An 18,440-nucleotide genomic window follows, 5' to 3' on the forward strand; every position below is an offset into this window, starting at 1 on the left:
GCCAGACGCGTAGCTCGGCTATTAAAGGCGTTCAAAAGGTTGCTGTAGTGTAACACTCAGGCATGGAAACAGGCGATTAAATAATTGTGATAGCCCGCAGTGAGGGTCAGCCGATGCATTTGCTGTGACGAAAAAAAAAAAAAAAAAAAAGCGGTGTGAGCGTCGGGGTGCACTAGCATACTAGCATTGCCTGCCTTTGTGTATGAAGTGATAGTCAGGGTTGATTTATCACCATGAGAGTCTGTAAAACAAAAAAATATGATCATGAACAAAAAGAAAATACAATCATTGATCAACAAGAGCCTTCCACTGACGCCATGTTTTTAAGAACATGATACATTTATCACTCAGGGTGTCTAAAAGGTTGACCCTTCCTCTCTATTTTCTCCCTATTATTTGTATTTACACATGCCTGTCACTGGGGCATTGTTATAAACAGATATGGTATTTTACTCCACTATTTTCCAGTGTTGTAGTTTCTCTGGGTTTTGGTCTCGTGATCCGAATGTTCTTTTGGTGGCCACCCTTTTATGCTTTGCTGTCGTCAGGCTTTGTGTGGATGCTGTTGTCACTGTGCACTTTGATTTCAATCGTATCCGGCTTGAGAGACTCTTTGCCATTTTCTTCCTTCAGCGGTAGCTTCCTGTGGAGGGAAACAAAAAAACAGGAAAGAAAGAAAAGGAGCACAGGAATTGATTTCAGGTTTGTATGCTTTGATGTTGGTTAATTGCAGGAACTTAGAGCACACACACGATTAATGTGAACACACATGGACTGGAGAGTGACCACCTACAGCAGTGATACTCAACTTATGGCCTGCAGGCCAAATCTGCCCCCCCAGCTACATCCTAATTCACAATAAAAATAAAGTGAGTCACACTAGATTTGATTTTTTACTTTTAGCAAAAACAGCATCAAATATAGAGCTTGTTTATCAGCCCCACACAGAGGTCCTAGCTAAGCCCCTAATGTCCTAAAATCCTAAAAAAAATCCTAAATGTCTTAAAATTCTAGAAACTTCTTGAAATGCTAGGGTCGTCCTTAAATCTTTGACAGAACCTAAAATCCTAGATTCTCCCAAAAGCCTAGACACAACCTAAATTCCTAGAACTGTCCTAAAATCCAAGAAATCATAGAAACTTCTTATATCCTAGAAACGACCTAAAATCATAAAAATCCCCCCAAATCCTAGAAACATCCTCAAATCATAGAAATGTCCTTAAATTTAAAAAACTATATCTGTTGAGTTCCTGCGACTGGCCCCTGGCCTCCTGTCATTTTGCAAAAGTGGCCCCCAAGCAAAGCAAGTTGAGTATCCCTGACCTAGGGGATGTTATTGTATGAAGCAGGCACATACTGTAAATGGTGGCTAAATTACTGAATTACTGCCATGACTGTGTGTGGGCTTAATGGTTTCTCCACAAAATGTGTACTTCCTGCTTTAGAGCCCACCAGTAATCACCTTTTAGACCTTTTGGTGCATGAATGAGTCGCCCCCATTGGGATTAATAAAGCTGAATTTAATTGAAGTGAAAAGGCAGCAGGGATATTAAATATAAAAGCCTCCACAGGGCTGGACACAGGCCTAAAGAAACACATTATTCATATTCATGCTTCACTTTGACCTGGATGATAGGACACCCGACCTAAAATAATGATCAGGTTGTATGCTTTTGTTTTATTTATTTCCAATGCATAGATCATCTGCTGGCTGAGAACGGAGCTGTGCATGAACAGTCACGACCAAACATGACTTGGCAGGCAGTTGCTGGATTCTCTGGGGAGAGAAAGATCATGGTCTTGGTTAAATACAGAAAAAAGCCGATGCAGACTTTGAGCATCAGATAAGTTGTGTTTACTGCCAATATTTAAACAAATCAAGAATCTTTTCTGTAGCCTAAAGGGTACCTAAATATATTGTGCTAATTTTCAGGTTCATATTTGTATTCACTGGTTCTACTGGAGCACATTTACATGTTTTCATGGTCAAAAAACACTTTATTTTCTTAACACTGTCTATGCTGTAACACCTGTATTCACCCTTTCTCTGAAACTCTGCGTTAAAAAAAGCCCACTCACGAAAAAGCCCACTCTGTTCACCAAATCACAAAGAAAAGCAATCTTCACAATTCACGTTCACGTTCCAGCAGGAATATGAACCAGAGAAGGGGAAATGAACATCGGTAACCAAGATTAAATATTCGATGTTAGCATGTAGCTACATGTAACAGTGTACTTGCAACCTGAGAATGACTGTAATGTAGTGAGTAAGTAAAGCAGCACTTTCTTAACATTGTATAGCGGAACTCTCTACTGTGAAAAATCACCAATAAAAGCTTTTAAACACAAACATACATGTTCCTGCAAGAATATTACCCAAAATCAGGAAAACTTAACAACATCATCAACCAAGATGTTAGCATGTAGCTACATGTAGCAGTGTTCTTGCAGCTGGGGAATGACTGTAAGTACAGAGGTAGTTTTTACCAAAAAATTCACCAGTAAAAGTTTCAGTTACAGCAGAGATCCAAAATTGAAAGAAAAAATAGAGAAAAAAAAATAACAACATTAGCAAACCCAGTTCTTCTATGTTAGCATGCAGCAGTGACTGGAGAAGATGACCATATAAAGAAATCCGTCGTGAGCCAATAACAGAAATATATAAATATAAAATATATGGTTTAGTGAAAATGCATGTTTTTGGGAGGTCCTGAGCACATAACTGGATAAATGAGACCGGGACTTTACTGCACGAGTTGTGTGAGAATTTTAAACAGATGTTTTGAGGTAATTTTGATGTTGTTACACATGGACCCCTATGACTTCATTTAATCAAAAATGTAGTTTTTAAATTGTTTGTTCATAGTTGAGGCATGCAAGAAAAACAAAGCTTTCTTCAAGAATTAAATGTAAAACAGGTTTAGTAATTTCTATAGAAATAGTTATTTGAGTTTATCAACGTGTTACATTCAGATCACCATCAGTGTCTTAAGTTTGTCCTGTCAGTCCTGCTCACTCACTGTTCTCTCAGCTCGACTGGTCGTTGTTTCCTTTTCAGTGCCACAGTACTTTTCCTTCCTGTGTCGACCTGAATAGCATCTCCTCAGAGTTGGCACATCTCCCATTTGCTTTTGATTTGATTCATTTTCCGGGGAAGAAAAGGATAAAATATACATTGCTGTGTTATTAAGCACAGGCCATTTGATTGGCTCGCTGTCTCTTCTCGCTCGCTCCTCTCATCCTCCATGAGTCTGAGTAATTCTGCAGAAGGACATCACAGCTTTATCTTTATGATAATGTGGCCACAAGATGAAAATCTAACCACGATGACGTTTCCAGTGATATGATGTATGAGGGCTTTTGTCTGCATCTGGCACAAAAAACTACTTTATCCTGATACGGTTAATATTGAGACTGGGTAAAAGTCTAAAGAGAGTAATACACTGACTAATGTGACTTAAATAGTGGCAATTTCTTATATATATATTAGAGCTTGGTATGAGATGCATGCTTTATTTTGATAATCTACATTTATATTCTAATTTTGCTTCTGCTTTTTCCTTTTTTTTTAATTTTTTTTTTTTATGCTTTTTACTTACATTAAAATAGACAATAATTTGGGAAATATTGAATGCTTTTAAACTGGAGCAAATTGACTTGATTTTATTTCAAAAACATATTGAGAAGGCAAAGAGCAACTTAAAAAATGGTTAAACAATTAAAAATAAATTACCTGAAAATAACACAAAAAAGAGGAATAGTAAGAAAAAAAGATGGTGTGGAAAATTGTGCTAAAAAATCAATTAAATAACATATATTTTGTTTTTGTAGCAATTTTAAATACAAAATCATAAATGAAGTTTTCTTAACATCCCCACCCCTTTCCTAAAAGGACTTTCATGTCATTTAAATAAAGAAATCAAACCAATATGTTCAGGTTTCAAAGGTTTAAATGCTTTTGAAAAGGGTCTCAATGCAACACAAGAAAAGCTTTTCTGTGCTACAGCCATTGTTGTTTGCATGCTGTATCAACACAGTTAGATGCATTTGTACATCTGCAGGACTGAGATTTAAAATAATTTATCAGCAAGCAGTCAGTTTTATTCGTTGTAGCCACTACAATACTGCAGCCAAAACCAAAAAGCACTCATTGACAAACCAACAGGGACACATTCATTGTGAAAATATGAGCCATACACGGACCCCACGTGGAATGAACAGTTGTCTATCTTTTGTCGTTTCATTTTGGAAATAAAGCCCTGTGCTGAATTTTCAGCAAGGGACGTCTCAAGGCAATTTGTCCCCAGCTTGCTCCGACGCCTTAACAACAAAAGACACAGACAACAATAAACACTGAGAGTGCAAAATACGAGGAAACTATTGAGTTGCAGCCCGTTTTTGCACATCAAAGCTTCCAAATCCTTTCTTGTGCAGAGCATCTTTTGGGATTGGAATAGATTTAATAAGGGAAATCAATAAGGGAATGGGGCTTTTACCTGGATTCTCCAACAACACTGTCCCTCATTTTGTGTTCTCTCTGTGTATGTTTTTGCAATTCTATCAAGAGATTTGGACCGAAGCAGATGTAGATTTAAGTTGGTCTCTACCGGGCTAACAGCATTGCAAACTTTCGCTGCTCACAGAGTCGTCCTGCATCTTATTTTCTTGTAATTCCAACTCCAGTTAATCATTCATGACTTGTTCGTCACCTTACATGAGAAGCATAAAACATCCATTCATCAATGCTTCTTCGACTCGAGGTTCTGCTCTGTTCCCTCTTTCTTCTCCCTCTTCCCTTCCCATAAAACAGAAAATAATTTGCATTCAAGGTTTCTTGTGCTCTGACTGAGAACAAACCCAAAATATATGACTGGGCAACTGAATATATGAGATCAAATGTCTCTGAATGATTCATTTAATATTCCTTGAGTGGAATTTTCAATTTTACTGATGTTCGATCAAATGTTAGATAAGAATTAGTTGATAATGACAATAACTGGTGTGTCTTCACTATTTAAAGGCCTAGAGCCCTGTTTTACACCTGGCGCAAAGTGATGCATAAAAAAACCTGAGTGGAAACACTAACATTGAAAAAAAATCTCCTTTTGTCATCAGAAAAGTTTTGTTTTTTGGAAACAAATTCACAAACTCTTCAAAGAGCACAGAGCTGTAACACTAAAAAAACACTAGTTTAAAACACTATTTGTGCTCTATTATTACACATCCATCATTTTTCTGCATTTGAGGTTTGACTGTTGCTCTTTTAAGTCGCCATTTAATTATTAGTTTTTCCTTTTAAATTTTTATTTTTTTTTTTTTTTATTGTCTAGACTTTTTAGTATTTGTTGTTTTTTTTGCCTCTTATTTTCTTGGCTTGGAATACTCTAAAGTTGTTTATCCTTTAAGTTGTGTCTGTGTTTTTTCTAATTTGGCTATGTGAAGCACCTTGGGCTACATGTTTGTATGAAAGGTGCCCCATCAATAAAATTGAGTTGAGAATCAGCAGTGGGATAGAAAAGTGCATAAATTCGCCTTTTCTAAAAATTCGGTTTAAATTTGAGCTACATTTGGATGGAAACCACCTAGTTTCAAACCAACTCAGCTAACATTTTGACTGCTCTTACTACATTACTCACAGCAGAAAATCACTTGCCTCCCCACTTTGCAGAGTCTACCTTATCCTGCACAGAGATTTAACAAGCAAAAGTGAAGTTGGACACGTCACTTGCACCATGCACTTCAGACCATGTACTAAAGAGTGTTTAAATAGGACCAAGATGTTGCCACAGTGGAAAGTTTCACTGTCCAATGATGATCTGAATGCTGTTTCACAGTATTGGAGCTTTTATGACTCAAACAGTGAATAGCCAATTTTAAAAGGCACTCCACATCAGTGCAAAATCACCCCCAAATAGTCATGTTAACCATCTCCAGGGGAGTTCTTCACTGAGATCATGAATGTAAAGCAGCAGCCCTGCGTGATACTGGACCTAATAAGCCCAAATATTGCAAGTGGCCAGAGGGGGTTCCCCTTTGGTTGATTGGTGGATGTTAAAGTTTCTGCACAGTGGAGCCAATTTCATGTCCCATTAGCTTCATGCAAACCCAGATTGGACTTATGTTCAGATGGGGAGGTTTTCTCAACATATGGGAAGTTCCTGGCAGCTCGCTGTTTCCGCTTTCCTGAATGTGGATGCCAAATGATGGGAACCACCAATGCATTACTGAAGCAACATATCAATACAGTTTGTCATTAAAAAGTTGATACACTAAGCAAGGAACTGCTGATGCGTCAGTAAACTGAATATAAGAATCTTTACTTTCCTAATCTGTTTCACTTCATCATCAGAAGACACCCTGCATTGTTTTTCTCCTCTGGTGTGTGAGGTGAAGTGAAATCTCCCACGTTTTAAACATATTAACTACATCTGAAATGACTGATTGAGCGTCCCAGCTTCACTTTGGGCATATAGAGCTATGGAAAGCTCTTGAATAAAAGGTGGTACAAGAGTTTTTTCCAAACCCCATCGCGAGAAATATTTGCATTGTACATTTCTGCAGACCAGGGATATGTTATATTTCATGTTATAATGTAGCAGATAAATTGAAACTTGACGTTAAATGCACAGCACCCTGCAGCACCCAAGTCGCCACTGGTGTGCCAGTGTCACCCAAGACACAGGCCCAGACCCAGATCATTACCTATCTAAATTACTCACTTCCAGAGGTCAATTTTCAATAAGATTCAAGGATGCCAAACTGTAAAATGGCTTTTCCGTATGTATCCAGGCCAGTCACTTTGTTTTTTTGACTATTTTTCCATGACTATCTATAAAAAAAATACAATAGATACATAAAGCCAAAACCCCCTGCAGTCAGTTTTACTTTTTGTTTAATGGTTAATGTTCTCTCTTCAACAGAGAATGGGCGTGTGTTTAATGGCCGGACATAACATTAATCCATGACAATAGCAACAGGATTGCAGGTAGGGTAGTTTGGAAAACAGCAATATGGCACTTCATTTGATGAATTTAAGATTAGATAAACAAAGAGAGGTGCCTATAATAGGTGGAATATATATGACGGTGATTTAGCCTGAATCCTTTCTCCATGGATGTCCATTGAAATGGACGGGGGTTCTGAATGGGTTCAACTTCCGAATCGAATCTGGGTGTTTTTTTACCAACACAATGTGGCATTTTAGACACCAAACCTAGGTGTTTTTCGGCAACCTGTCCCTGTTTCTTCAGCTGCATTTGTGTTTAAGCCAAAACATAACACACACATAACACATCTTTCTTTAAACCATAGCTAAGGTCGTTTTGTGTCTTAACCTAACCACACCTTCACCACAGTGTGAAAAAGTGTCAACGTATCTGTCACCCAAAAAATTGCACAAATGTAACCTATCTGTGGTTTACAGAATTGCACAGTGCCAACATATTTTTGGTGATTGGGATGCTGTAATAGACCCAAATCTTTCTGCAAGAGTTACTCACCATTAACACACACACACGCTCCCTCAGAAGTTCCATTTAAAATATTGTTTGGGACACAAAGCAAACAGAAATGCTACTGGGTCTTGACAAGCTCCCTTTGATAATGTCGCAAGAGCCAGCAGCTGTGTGCACCTCATGTCGGGCTGCGGAGATATGAGAGTGTGAATGCAGATGTGTGTTTGTAATCTGTTCGCTTCTAAGTGACACTAAAGCACAGCAGGGGCAACTTGTTCTTCCCTCTGCCGACGTTAATTAAACACAAGGCCATCGATGCCAGGCCTGACTACAAACCCTGCTTTTCACAGAGATAAATTAGGTGGCCCCGGGTCTAAACCACACAACAGTGCAGAGGTGTTTGTTTACACCGAATCTTTACATTTACATTCACTCTTCAGCAGACGTTTTATCATCACTGACATCCAGGATCTTAGAGGGAGCGTCGACGTGGATTTCTCACTCAAGGACACTTTGACAGAGCTGCTGATGGACGCTTTGGCAGTTCAGAGACCTTGTTACATGACCTGTAAGTCTCTTTTCTCAGTCCTCCCTACAAAACCTTTTAGCTTCTCCAGACAACCAGCCTTTTTGTTTGCTCTGGAGTTAAGAAGGCACACTGCAAAATCAAACTTAATTAAATGTCACACGTCTGAGTCTGCTGCTCCAGAATTTTAAATGTAAGTGCTCATGTCAATAACACAAACTGTCTAGTCTCCTAAAAAGTTTGCATATTCAAGAGTCGCTGCACCCCTGTAATGATGTGTATTTTTTTACTAACATGACAAAAGAGAAAATGTGCCTGCTTGCATAATAAAATGCATTGTAGCACAAAGCAGTAATTACAGTAGGGTATCCAATCATGGATGACTGACCGAAGCAGTTACAATCCATCACTTTTAATTAATTCACTGTGCTTTTGACTTAATTTTCTGCAACACAACATCCCCAAACTAAATGTTTATGTATGTGAATTTTTCTTGTCTTCTGACAGGAACATGCTTCACTCTGCTTACCATAATATAGTGTATAAAGGGAGCAAATAAAATCATCCCAAGTTCTCATTCCTCAAATCAATGAATACATAATTATCCAGACAACATATAACAGTTATACTCAACTCACGGCCTGTGGGCCAAGTAGGGTGCCGGATGGCCCTCCAACAATCTTCCAGTTCACAATAAAAATAAAGTGCTTCACACTAGGATTTTTTTTGTACTTTTAGTTTACATAAGGTGCCAGAGTACATAAAACAGCATCAAAATAGAGCTTGTTTATCAAAAAACTGCCAGTGGAGTATCCCCCACAGCCCCTGACAAAGCTCCTGGCTAATCCCCTAATGTAATAAAATGCTAAAAATATCCTAAAATCCTAGAGACGTCCTAAAACTTAAAAACCCAGAAAGGTCTTAAAAACCCAGAAAGGTCTTAAAAACCTAGAAAGTTACAAAAATCCTAAAAATGTCTGAAAGTCCTAGAAATTTCCAAAAATCCTAGAAACAATCCATTATTCATATCCATTAAGTTCTCCACAGGGAAAAATAAAAAGTATGTATCTATCTATGTAAAGTCCTTGAAATGTCCTAAAATCCAAATAACATCATTAAATGCAATAAATATCCTGATGTAAATGCAATAAAATCCTAAAATATCCTAAAATCCTAGAAATGTCATAAAATCCTAGAAACATCTTGAAATCCTTGAAACATCTTAAAATATTGATAGCTAATGGGATGCAGGTGTGGTTACCCAGCGAAATTCCCCTTTTTTATAGTAACTACAACTTTTACCAAACATGTACACAAGTCTTATTTCTTAGCAAACAGATTCTGAAAGTTCAAGACACCAGATTGTGACATTAATGGGGGTGAAGTCTGTATAAACAGATGAATCCTGGAGGCTGCAGCTTGTTTCATCTGTAAGACCTGAGGCCGTTGTGGTTGAGTGAATAGCTTTTTCCTTCTTTCTTCTACAACATTTGTTTTAAACTGCACATTGTTAGTGGACAAAAAGCAATCCATCACTGTATAAACTGAAAAAAAGGCCAGATAAAAAAATCAAATTGCAACTCAAAGTATGTATTTTTGTTCACTGTTTGGCACTCTTGTCGAAATGTTTTTTTATCTTTCTATCGCTGCAGGATACAGGAGACTTAACTATAATGTAGCGTTCTGTTTTTTTATTTCCTGCAGTGAATCATCAGAGTATAAAGACACTCAAAGTTCTGTCAGTGAGCCTCTCCTCTAACCATTGAAGTCTGAGTAAACACAAAACTGTTTACTGACGTCGGCACAAACCCCCTGCGTCATCTAAACATATAAACTGTCATTGTGCCTTAACACAGTATCGTACTGTGTCAATTTATGGACAGACTCTTCTATTGCAGGTATATATGTCTGGGCTTGAAAGTGTATTTAAAATTGCAGCAAAAAGGGAAGTGACACTTTGCTCGACATGAACTTTCTGTAACCTGATGGTTGAATATCAGCCCAGGACTATTCCAATAATAGCACATTTAGTTCTGTATTTAAGTCGAGACTGAACTTCTGTGTGACACTGTCCCTCAGGTGCTCGCTGTGAGACGACTGAAGGGCCAGACTGGTGCGCAAATCTATTCCTGGATCACTGACTGACAGGGTGGGACTGGATTTGCCGCTGTGAATATCACCATCAGTGAATCTGCGAAATGTGCCCTGAGACATTGCTGAGAAAAGCGGGTGCAGAGCGAAATTTATAGACAGTAATACATCCAAAGACTTGAGGTGAAAAACCTATATCTATACTTTGAATTGTCTTACTTTAAACTGCCTGAATATTGGCTAAAGCTCAGGACTACAAGGCTTATTAAACAGCATATATGAAGCCATTTATCCAAACACCAGAATAGAGGTTGGCATTTTCTGCAAACTGTGATGTTACATTTGTAAAATATCTGAGTGGAAATATTTCAACTACTGGAAATGTCCTGACATCTCATTAAAAAATACCCAGTTTTGTCACTATAAACACTCCTGAAAATGTCCCAGCCTCTTGTTAAAAAATATACATTTTTGTCACGACACACAGCTGGAAATGAAGCTGGAATTGTCCTAACCTCTCATTAAAAAAATATTGCCGGAAATGTCCTAACACCTCTTAAAAAAACAACCCTGTTTTTGTAGCAACACACCAACAACACTCCTGAAAATGTCCCAAACTCACTAAAAAAAATACTGTTGGTCTTGAAAAGGGATCTGCTGCTGTCTGCTGCCCGGCAGCCGTCTCAATAGTGTCAAACTATCACACTATCCACTATCCCCTCCTCTTGATAAGGCAGTCAGCTCATAAACATGTAATCTGAAATACATCATATGTTTAATACAAGTGTAGCATATCCGTGGTTTGCAAGAAAGTACAGTGCCAACATTTTATTCTGGGGACTGGGCTGAAGTCAGATATGCCCGCGTGCTTCACTGACCACAGCTCTGTTAACCTGTCCAGAATCAAAATGTGCCAGTCTTTTTCATCTGTCCATTGGGCTGACGGACTTCACAGCACATGGTCAAGAACTTACACTTAACACCCAAAAGCTGGAAGTGCGGATTGACTTTTGAAGTCAATGGGGGCACTGCGAACACCTTTCAACTTTTCCTGAGGCAATTACAAAGACCAGCGTGTCCTGACTGATCTTGGCGCAATTCGACAGATTCATAATAGAAAGACACCTTCACATCCTCCATCATCTGTCGGTCTACTGCTTCGACTTGGCCTCAAAGTTTCAGCTGCACTGCTGAGAGGGCACTTGGCTGCTGGCCACTCCCTGCTAAGCCTCAGCACCGCATCGAGGTGAGAAAATGGGCATCTATGACTCCGACGACCCAGAAACACGTGTCTTCAAAATTTGTCAGAGCTGCACCACCTGTCATCTCCAGATTTCCAGCCCACACACCTCATCTCACAACCTCGAAACACACCCAACACAAACAGCCTCTCATCTCTGCTACTTATCACCCTCCTAATTTAAAAGTCACCTCATGCTATTCATCACTGTGTACACTTTTATCGATATCATTGATATTGCCGCGCACGGTTTGCTGGTCCCTACAACTTATTACCACTCAGCATCTTCAGTCTTGCACTATTGACATCTTGCAAACTCAGTAGGAGTGTCTGAGCTTTATATTACCTCAAGCGTTATCTCATTACTCTCAGTGGTGTAGACGTTGGGTGGTGACCGCATTAGTTCATTCTCTCCACACTCATCTCGCTCAAAGAAAAACTCAATTTTTATACAACCAGGGTCTTGTTTTTGCAGCTGTGGCCATCATTCCTATCAGTTATGAAACCAATTTCTCTGGAGACGCAGAGAAACCAGTTGCATCAGAAAGTTTTCTGGCTTCTGGCTACATGTTGACATTGTTGTTGTAATCAATTGCACCTGGACTGTGCATATATAGAGTTAATCTCTCATTGCAGTGACAAAATGTGTATGAACACACATTTCTGCGACATGTCAAAAGATGAACAAGCAAGTAAGCAATTGGTCCCAGAGCCCAAAAATAAACCTCTGAAACCTACATCTATATTAGTATTCATGTGCAAGCAAATTGGTTTGATTTCTTCCAAAAACATGGGAAAAAAGGCAATGAGCAACTTGGGAAAAAATGTCTTGAAAAATTACAAGAATTAGTTGATTCTTCTTATATATTATAATTGTATTCACATTTCCACATATCTAACATAATTAGTATTATTTTAATCACTTTGTTTGGGTCATTTACTTTTTTGTGTCTTTTTTGTGTAAATCTCTTGTGTTTTTTATTAATTTTGAACTTTTTTAAAAAATGTTATTCCTTTTAAAAACAAAGAAAAAAAGGCAATGATCAACTTGGCGAGAAATGTGCCACACAGTGCAAGAAATCAGTTGATTTGGAAAATTATTTTTAAAAAGCTAGGGGGAAATTGTCACCAAAAATATTTTTATAGTGACCATAATTAGATATGTTTTAAATTGCACTTTGTTTGCACTTTCCTTGTTTATTGTTTTACCTCTTTTTTAGAAACTAATTTTCAGGTAATTTTCTTGCATTATTTACACATTCGAACCCTAAGTAAATTGGTTTTATTGAGGGAAAAGAGGCAATGTCCAACTTGGCAAGAAATGGCCAGAAAACTGCAAATTTAGTTATTTTTCAATTTATTTCATTATTATCTTAATTTGCAAATGTTCAGGTAATCTTCAAGTAGTCTTCTTGATATTTTTGGTAAATTCTTCTTAAAAAATTGTCCATCAAACAACTTTTTATTATTTTTGGAAAAGACCATATTCATCAGAAAAAGATGTCAGAAACTTTTTTTTTGTTTTGCTTTCTGTTTTTTGTCTTCTTTTTTTAAGTTTTGTTATTTCATTTCTTTGTCTATGTATCTGCATGTATCTTTGTAAAAGAAGTTGTGTAAAATAAATAGAGTGAAAACAACAACAACAGAAACTCCATTTTAAAGCATCGGTCTCTATGAATCTCAGCGAAAAAAATCTGCAGGAGAGAAATCATATTGAAATGAGTGATGGAAAAAACTCAGATAATAAGACCAAGACTGTAAAAGAAATATAGCCCTACCACCTTTCCCTGTCAAGACCATTCTGCACCATTCTGCCGCAATTTATGTGAAGGTCAGCGCCGCAATGTACGTCTGCGACTGTGCTTTGTGTTTGTGATGTGACTGTACTAAATTATCAACTCTAATACAGCCATAAAGAAGTTGCAGTGGCAACACAGAGCTGCGTGCAGCCTGTAAATGCCTGTGTGAGTTGCTGCTACAGCGCCCGTGCTAACATAAAGCTGAGGCACATTCTGCATGCTGTCGAGGCAGGCGGGCAGTCACTCAGCCCTCCAGCACAGTGAGCTTAGTGACTCAGCAAAAGTCAACCCCCCCCTCCTCCTCCTCGTCTTCCTCTTCCTCTTTCTCTGTGCCCTCTCGCTGCATCCCAGACACTGAGCTGGCACGCTGACAATTTTAACACAAAAATGGCACTGCTGCGGCCAATGAATCAGACTCTGTGGGTGCTATCTCGCAAAACCTTGGTTTGCCGAGCACCCTGCATAAAATAACACTGGGACTAAATCCGAAAATCGATTGTACTATGAGTTTCACGGGGATACGCTTTTAAATTGCACGCTGTCTGATAAGCGGGAAAAAAGTATGTGTTTGCTTCTCTTGGTCATACATGCAATGATATGAGGGTCACTTTTTGACTATATTTGCATGCTTAAGTCATTTAAATGCAGAGCACGAAGCATGGGAGCACACACAGATGAGATTTTACACATGCATGGCATGAATGTACACAGCACGCATGCAAACGAGGTACTCCGAAGGTGAACTCACGGCACGTACATGTACGAGACGCACTGATGGAAGTGAATAAGACATAATCAAAGACATACTGTGGTTGAAAAGGTGGTTGGGCGGCTGTTGTAGGTGTACCTACAGTAAACGGTAAAAATAAGTCTCTTTTTCTCATTCACAGGAGAGGTTTCCAAGGTGTTCATGACATCATGAGTCGCCAGAATAAATGTTGGCATTGTACGTTACTGCAGAGCATGGATACATTATATTTGTACGTTACTTTGTAGCAGATACATTTATCTTTCCATTTCAACAACACTGTGGTTATTGAGTGGTAAGGTTTTGGCACAAGAACTACTTGGTATTGGTTAGGAAGAGATCATGTTTTGGTGAAAAAGACACTCTTTTGGGAGCACAACCCAAGCAGAAATGCAGCCATGTGCCACTTAAAAAACAATACCTTTTTGTGGCACTATCCCGGCAGGAAATACAGGATCTCAGTAAAAAAATGCCACTTTTGGTGGAGTATTGTCTCTGTAAAAAACAACCACCTGTCTTGGCATTTTATCGGCAGGAAAATGCAGCACTGTCTTAATTATAAACAATTACTTTTTGTGGCATTATCCACATAAAATGCAATGAAGTCTCAGTAAAAAACAGCTGCTTTTGTGGATTAATCCCAGAAGGAAAAGAGTATTGTCTGAGTCAAAAAGCCAAAGCCAAACAGCTTTGACACTTTGAAACTTTGATATGTATAAAACATAAAAATGTAACAAATCTGTGATTTGCAGAAACGCACAATGCCAAAATTTTTCCCTGGCTCCTGGGCTGGCTATGATATCTTCTTGAAAGGTGAAACTTCACCTTGCAAAATAAGGAAGAGCACAAATAATTAAAAACCAATTTGTGACACTTAAAATCGTTGACACATTTCTCAAGAATATGGAGGTATTTTTTCCATCTTAAACTGGTTATGTAACATTTTGGATCTGATGTCTTTGCATTGACTTTCAGTTCATCGATGCACAAAATTAAACAGCAAAAACAGTAGCTGCCAGAGTGACCAAATGTTACCCACAAGCATCAAGATACACCCACAGCAGATGCTCCCTCTGCAAGCATGAATGACCTCGTGACTGACAAACATTGATACAACCCAACTGTAACCACAGAATTTAAAACCTTCGATTGAAAGAGCTAACGTTACTGGAAAACAGAACAATATAAACGAGAACTCACAGGTAGGCGGCCTTGCCCTCTTCTATTTCTTTGCCCTTGCCGCTGGTGGCTGTTTTCTTGCTGCACAGCGTGCGCGTGATGCACATCAGCAGGCCGCAGTGACGCAGGAAGAAGCAGCTGACATCCACCAGCACAAGGAGCAGCAGCAGCGCTCCGAGGCCCAGGCCCACCACCGTCCCCAGCCCCAGGCCGCTGAACAGGGATTCTGCTAAGGCAGTGAAACACACACGCAGACACACAAACACACACAGAGGGGAAAACACTGTTAGCAATTTTGGTTCACAGATAAAGATACCTACAGAGGTCAGGGTCAGGTGGAGAGCTAGTGGGTGTTTGTCTCGTTCAAGGACGTGTCCTCAGGATGGAGTGTGCTGAGACAAAGCCTGACCTCCAGCTGAAGGTCAGCCTCCTGGCTATGGCCCCCTATATCCACACACGGAGGGTGTACTGTAAGTTTTAGAGCAAAAAAGCCGGACTAAACAAGAGCTCACTCACCCCCGAAAAACTTTACTATTTCAAAACCACTCGAAGGTCAGTGAATTCCTCTGGAGCCATTTGGAAGGTTTCCAGTACGTAGATAAGTCCTAATCCACCACGCCTGAATTCCACGCAATCCTCAGTGGAGGATCTTGATTATTAGCATGAATCCACCAAATCTCCTCCAAAACAAACCATTTTCCGCCTTACAAACTTTTATTATATACAGTCAATGGAAAACGACATTCAATAAATGAATGAAAGGAGATCTACTGTGCAGAAAGGCTTTTGTTGATTGATTTGTAATATTAAAAGCTCTGCAGCTTCCTACCTGTTTAAGAACTTTAATCTTTTGACAAAACAATCTATGAATGTTTTCAAGGCCAGAAACTATAAAGAAATGTTTTTTTTGTTCTGTATTGCCCCGAAATGCCTTATGGTCACTATTGTAGACAGAAAAGAAATGTGAGTGTGCATCAGAAAAATCTGGTTTTGCACTTCTAATTATTTCCACAACACATATTAGGCTAGATTGATGTGCAACACCACATACTGTATATAAGTAGCCATTCTGATTTACGTTTAAGCATTCAACACTTTTGAAGAGTTTCGCTTGACAGAAGCAGCAATCAATTCACGTTTCTTCAAAATGTTTCAGTCGTCTCCGCGATAACCAGACACATCCTGTGTTTCTTTACAGTCTGCTTTCAGTTTGGAAGCTGGCTATGTACTGACGTATTTTATGTCATACAACAAAACATGAAAGTCTCTTAGGTGTGTGTTAACCACAGACCTAATTTCTAATGAGTAACACATTCAAAAAAACACACTGACTTTGAGAGGAGGGAACCAGGAGTACTGAAATACCAACTAATTTCTAGATTTTAGGACTCACTCTTGGGGTACCTTATATGGAACCTGTGGACAATCCCATGTAAGGTGCATTTTTCAACATCATCATGGGCGCTCATACAAATGTTGGCTGGCTTTGAGTGTTTTCCAGGCCAAAAACTACAAAACAAAACACATATTTGTTCTTTATTTGGCCTGAAGCTCTGCAGCACCTTCTGACATCTCTGGTTCCAGAGGTGCAGAATTTCAGTATGCATTTTTCAGCTTTAATGGAACTCAAGGCAGTGAGCATCAGCATTACCATACTGATGCTTCAGCCTTGCGTCCGCTGGGCGCCTCTGATTCCGCAGCTTGCAGCACTAAACAGATCCACGTGGGAATCAGAAAGCAAGTATTTCAAGCCATAAGTTGAAATACTTTCTCTCCGAGCGGTCAGCGCTCTAAAACACATCTGGCTCTGTTGGGAACAAGCAGCAGCAGGGTCTGCTTTCAATTGAAAGTAATGAGAAAATGAAGGCAGTGCAGCAAAGAGAGGCTCCCAGCAGGCACAGCTGAATAGAGTTGTGCCCTTAAGTGATCCTGGGGTTGAGCAAACTGAACATCCAGTGTAGGATCGGTGCTGACAGCTGGAGGTCAGACCTTGCCAGGAGTAATCAGCAATGGAGGAGTGAGAGTGAATGAACTTTCCTACTTAAGAAGGCTCTCATATGTGTGTTCAGTAGCCTGTGAGTTAAAAAGGAGAATCCGATATTAATATCAAGGTGTGCGCACTGAGAGAAGGCCGGGTGGTGAAGTCTGGCACCTTCAAGCTGAAAAAAAAGAGAAAAAAAAAGAAAAACTGTGGCAAAACAGTATTCTGAATGCAATCTATGTCCCCAGTCTTCAGTCAGTTTTTCCTGTTCCTTCACAAATACTGCATTTTTGTATCACATGTTTTGCTGATTTTACATGCGTTTTCAGAGTGTAGCTAAAAAAAGAGTTTTTTGACCACTTAACAAACAGAAAGGAGCTTAATGTCTTATTTTCAATGGCATCAAATTGAATTCTTGCCAAGCTTTGACAAACTGTGAATGGTTTGAAAGCACAAAGCCTCATCAGAAACTATTTTAATGTCTCAACGCCGCTTCTGCAACAACTCTTCATTTTGTAACAAGACTGCAAACAAGCCTGATTTTTAGTCTTGAAAATGCAGTATACAACATTTTCCATAATATATCTCTATCATTAGAAAGTATTTGCCTTTAAAATGCCTTTCAAACACAACAAATGCTGTCTATTAAAAAACAAACAAACAAAAAACAAAAAAAACAAGTGTTTTCACAGGCTGATCCTCATGTGTAAAATTGATGGAATGCCCCTTTAAAATAGTCTACCAACACGCAAATCAGTCGGTTAGTATTTTCACAGTGACACAAGTATTTAGGCCGTCTAATCCAGCACATTGAAACTGAAATGAAACAAAGACAATGATATAGTGAGGCTAGTTTCCTGCACTGTTTTCTAGCACGGCTGAAACATCCTCAAATTAAAGCTCACAGTCACAGTTTCTTTTCCAGTGTGCCGGTGCACCGAGCCAACACAACAAATTTCCAAAAGACTCCACATTGGAGGTTGTCACCGCGTGTCACAACCCAAATGACTCTCATGTCGGTGACTTTGTTCTTGACTTAGAGCTGAGACTGCAGACAACGGAGACTGGCAGCGAGTCAAAGCACAGAGAGACAAACACAACAGCAGAGAGAGAGAAAGAGCGAGCGGGAGGAAACCTCGTGGCAAAAGAATCTCTAATTAAAACACTTTGCGTTTTCGAGAGTCCGGGGATATGGGATTTGAAACTTGTAGGCTGGATCAATATTTTCTCAGCGCCACGGGCTACTGTTCTGTATCTCACCTTCTGAAAGTTTATCTGAGTTAATTTGGCTGCTGAAGCCACAGATTCAGAGGCGGTAAACAACACCTCTCCGGCTCCCCCGAAGCATTCACATATTCCAGAAGACAAAGAGAATACTAATCCAATCTTTAAGCCACACTTCCCCCATTTTCATCTTAAGAC

The 18,440-nt window shown here is 39.2% G+C and overlaps 1 protein-coding gene across 1 annotated transcript in view; it reads right to left on the reverse strand.

The window, feature by feature from the left end:
* Positions 1-255: 255 nt before the first annotated feature.
* The window catches only part of LOC121962626 (neural cell adhesion molecule 2-like), a 337,501-nt gene continuing 319,316 nt past the window's right edge, over positions 256-18,440 (reverse strand). Inside the window, exons 16-17 of the mRNA XM_042512843.1 lie at positions 15,059-15,263; positions 256-643 (exon numbers count right to left, since the gene is read on the reverse strand). Coding sequence (XP_042368777.1) covers positions 529-643; positions 15,059-15,263 — 320 coding nt within the window. The 3' untranslated portion in view covers positions 256-528. The remainder of the gene's footprint in view (positions 644-15,058; positions 15,264-18,440) is intronic.

This window comes from Plectropomus leopardus, chromosome 24 (assembly GCF_008729295.1).
Source record: "Plectropomus leopardus isolate mb chromosome 24, YSFRI_Pleo_2.0, whole genome shotgun sequence".
Lineage (NCBI taxonomy): Eukaryota > Metazoa > Chordata > Actinopteri > Perciformes > Serranidae > Plectropomus > Plectropomus leopardus.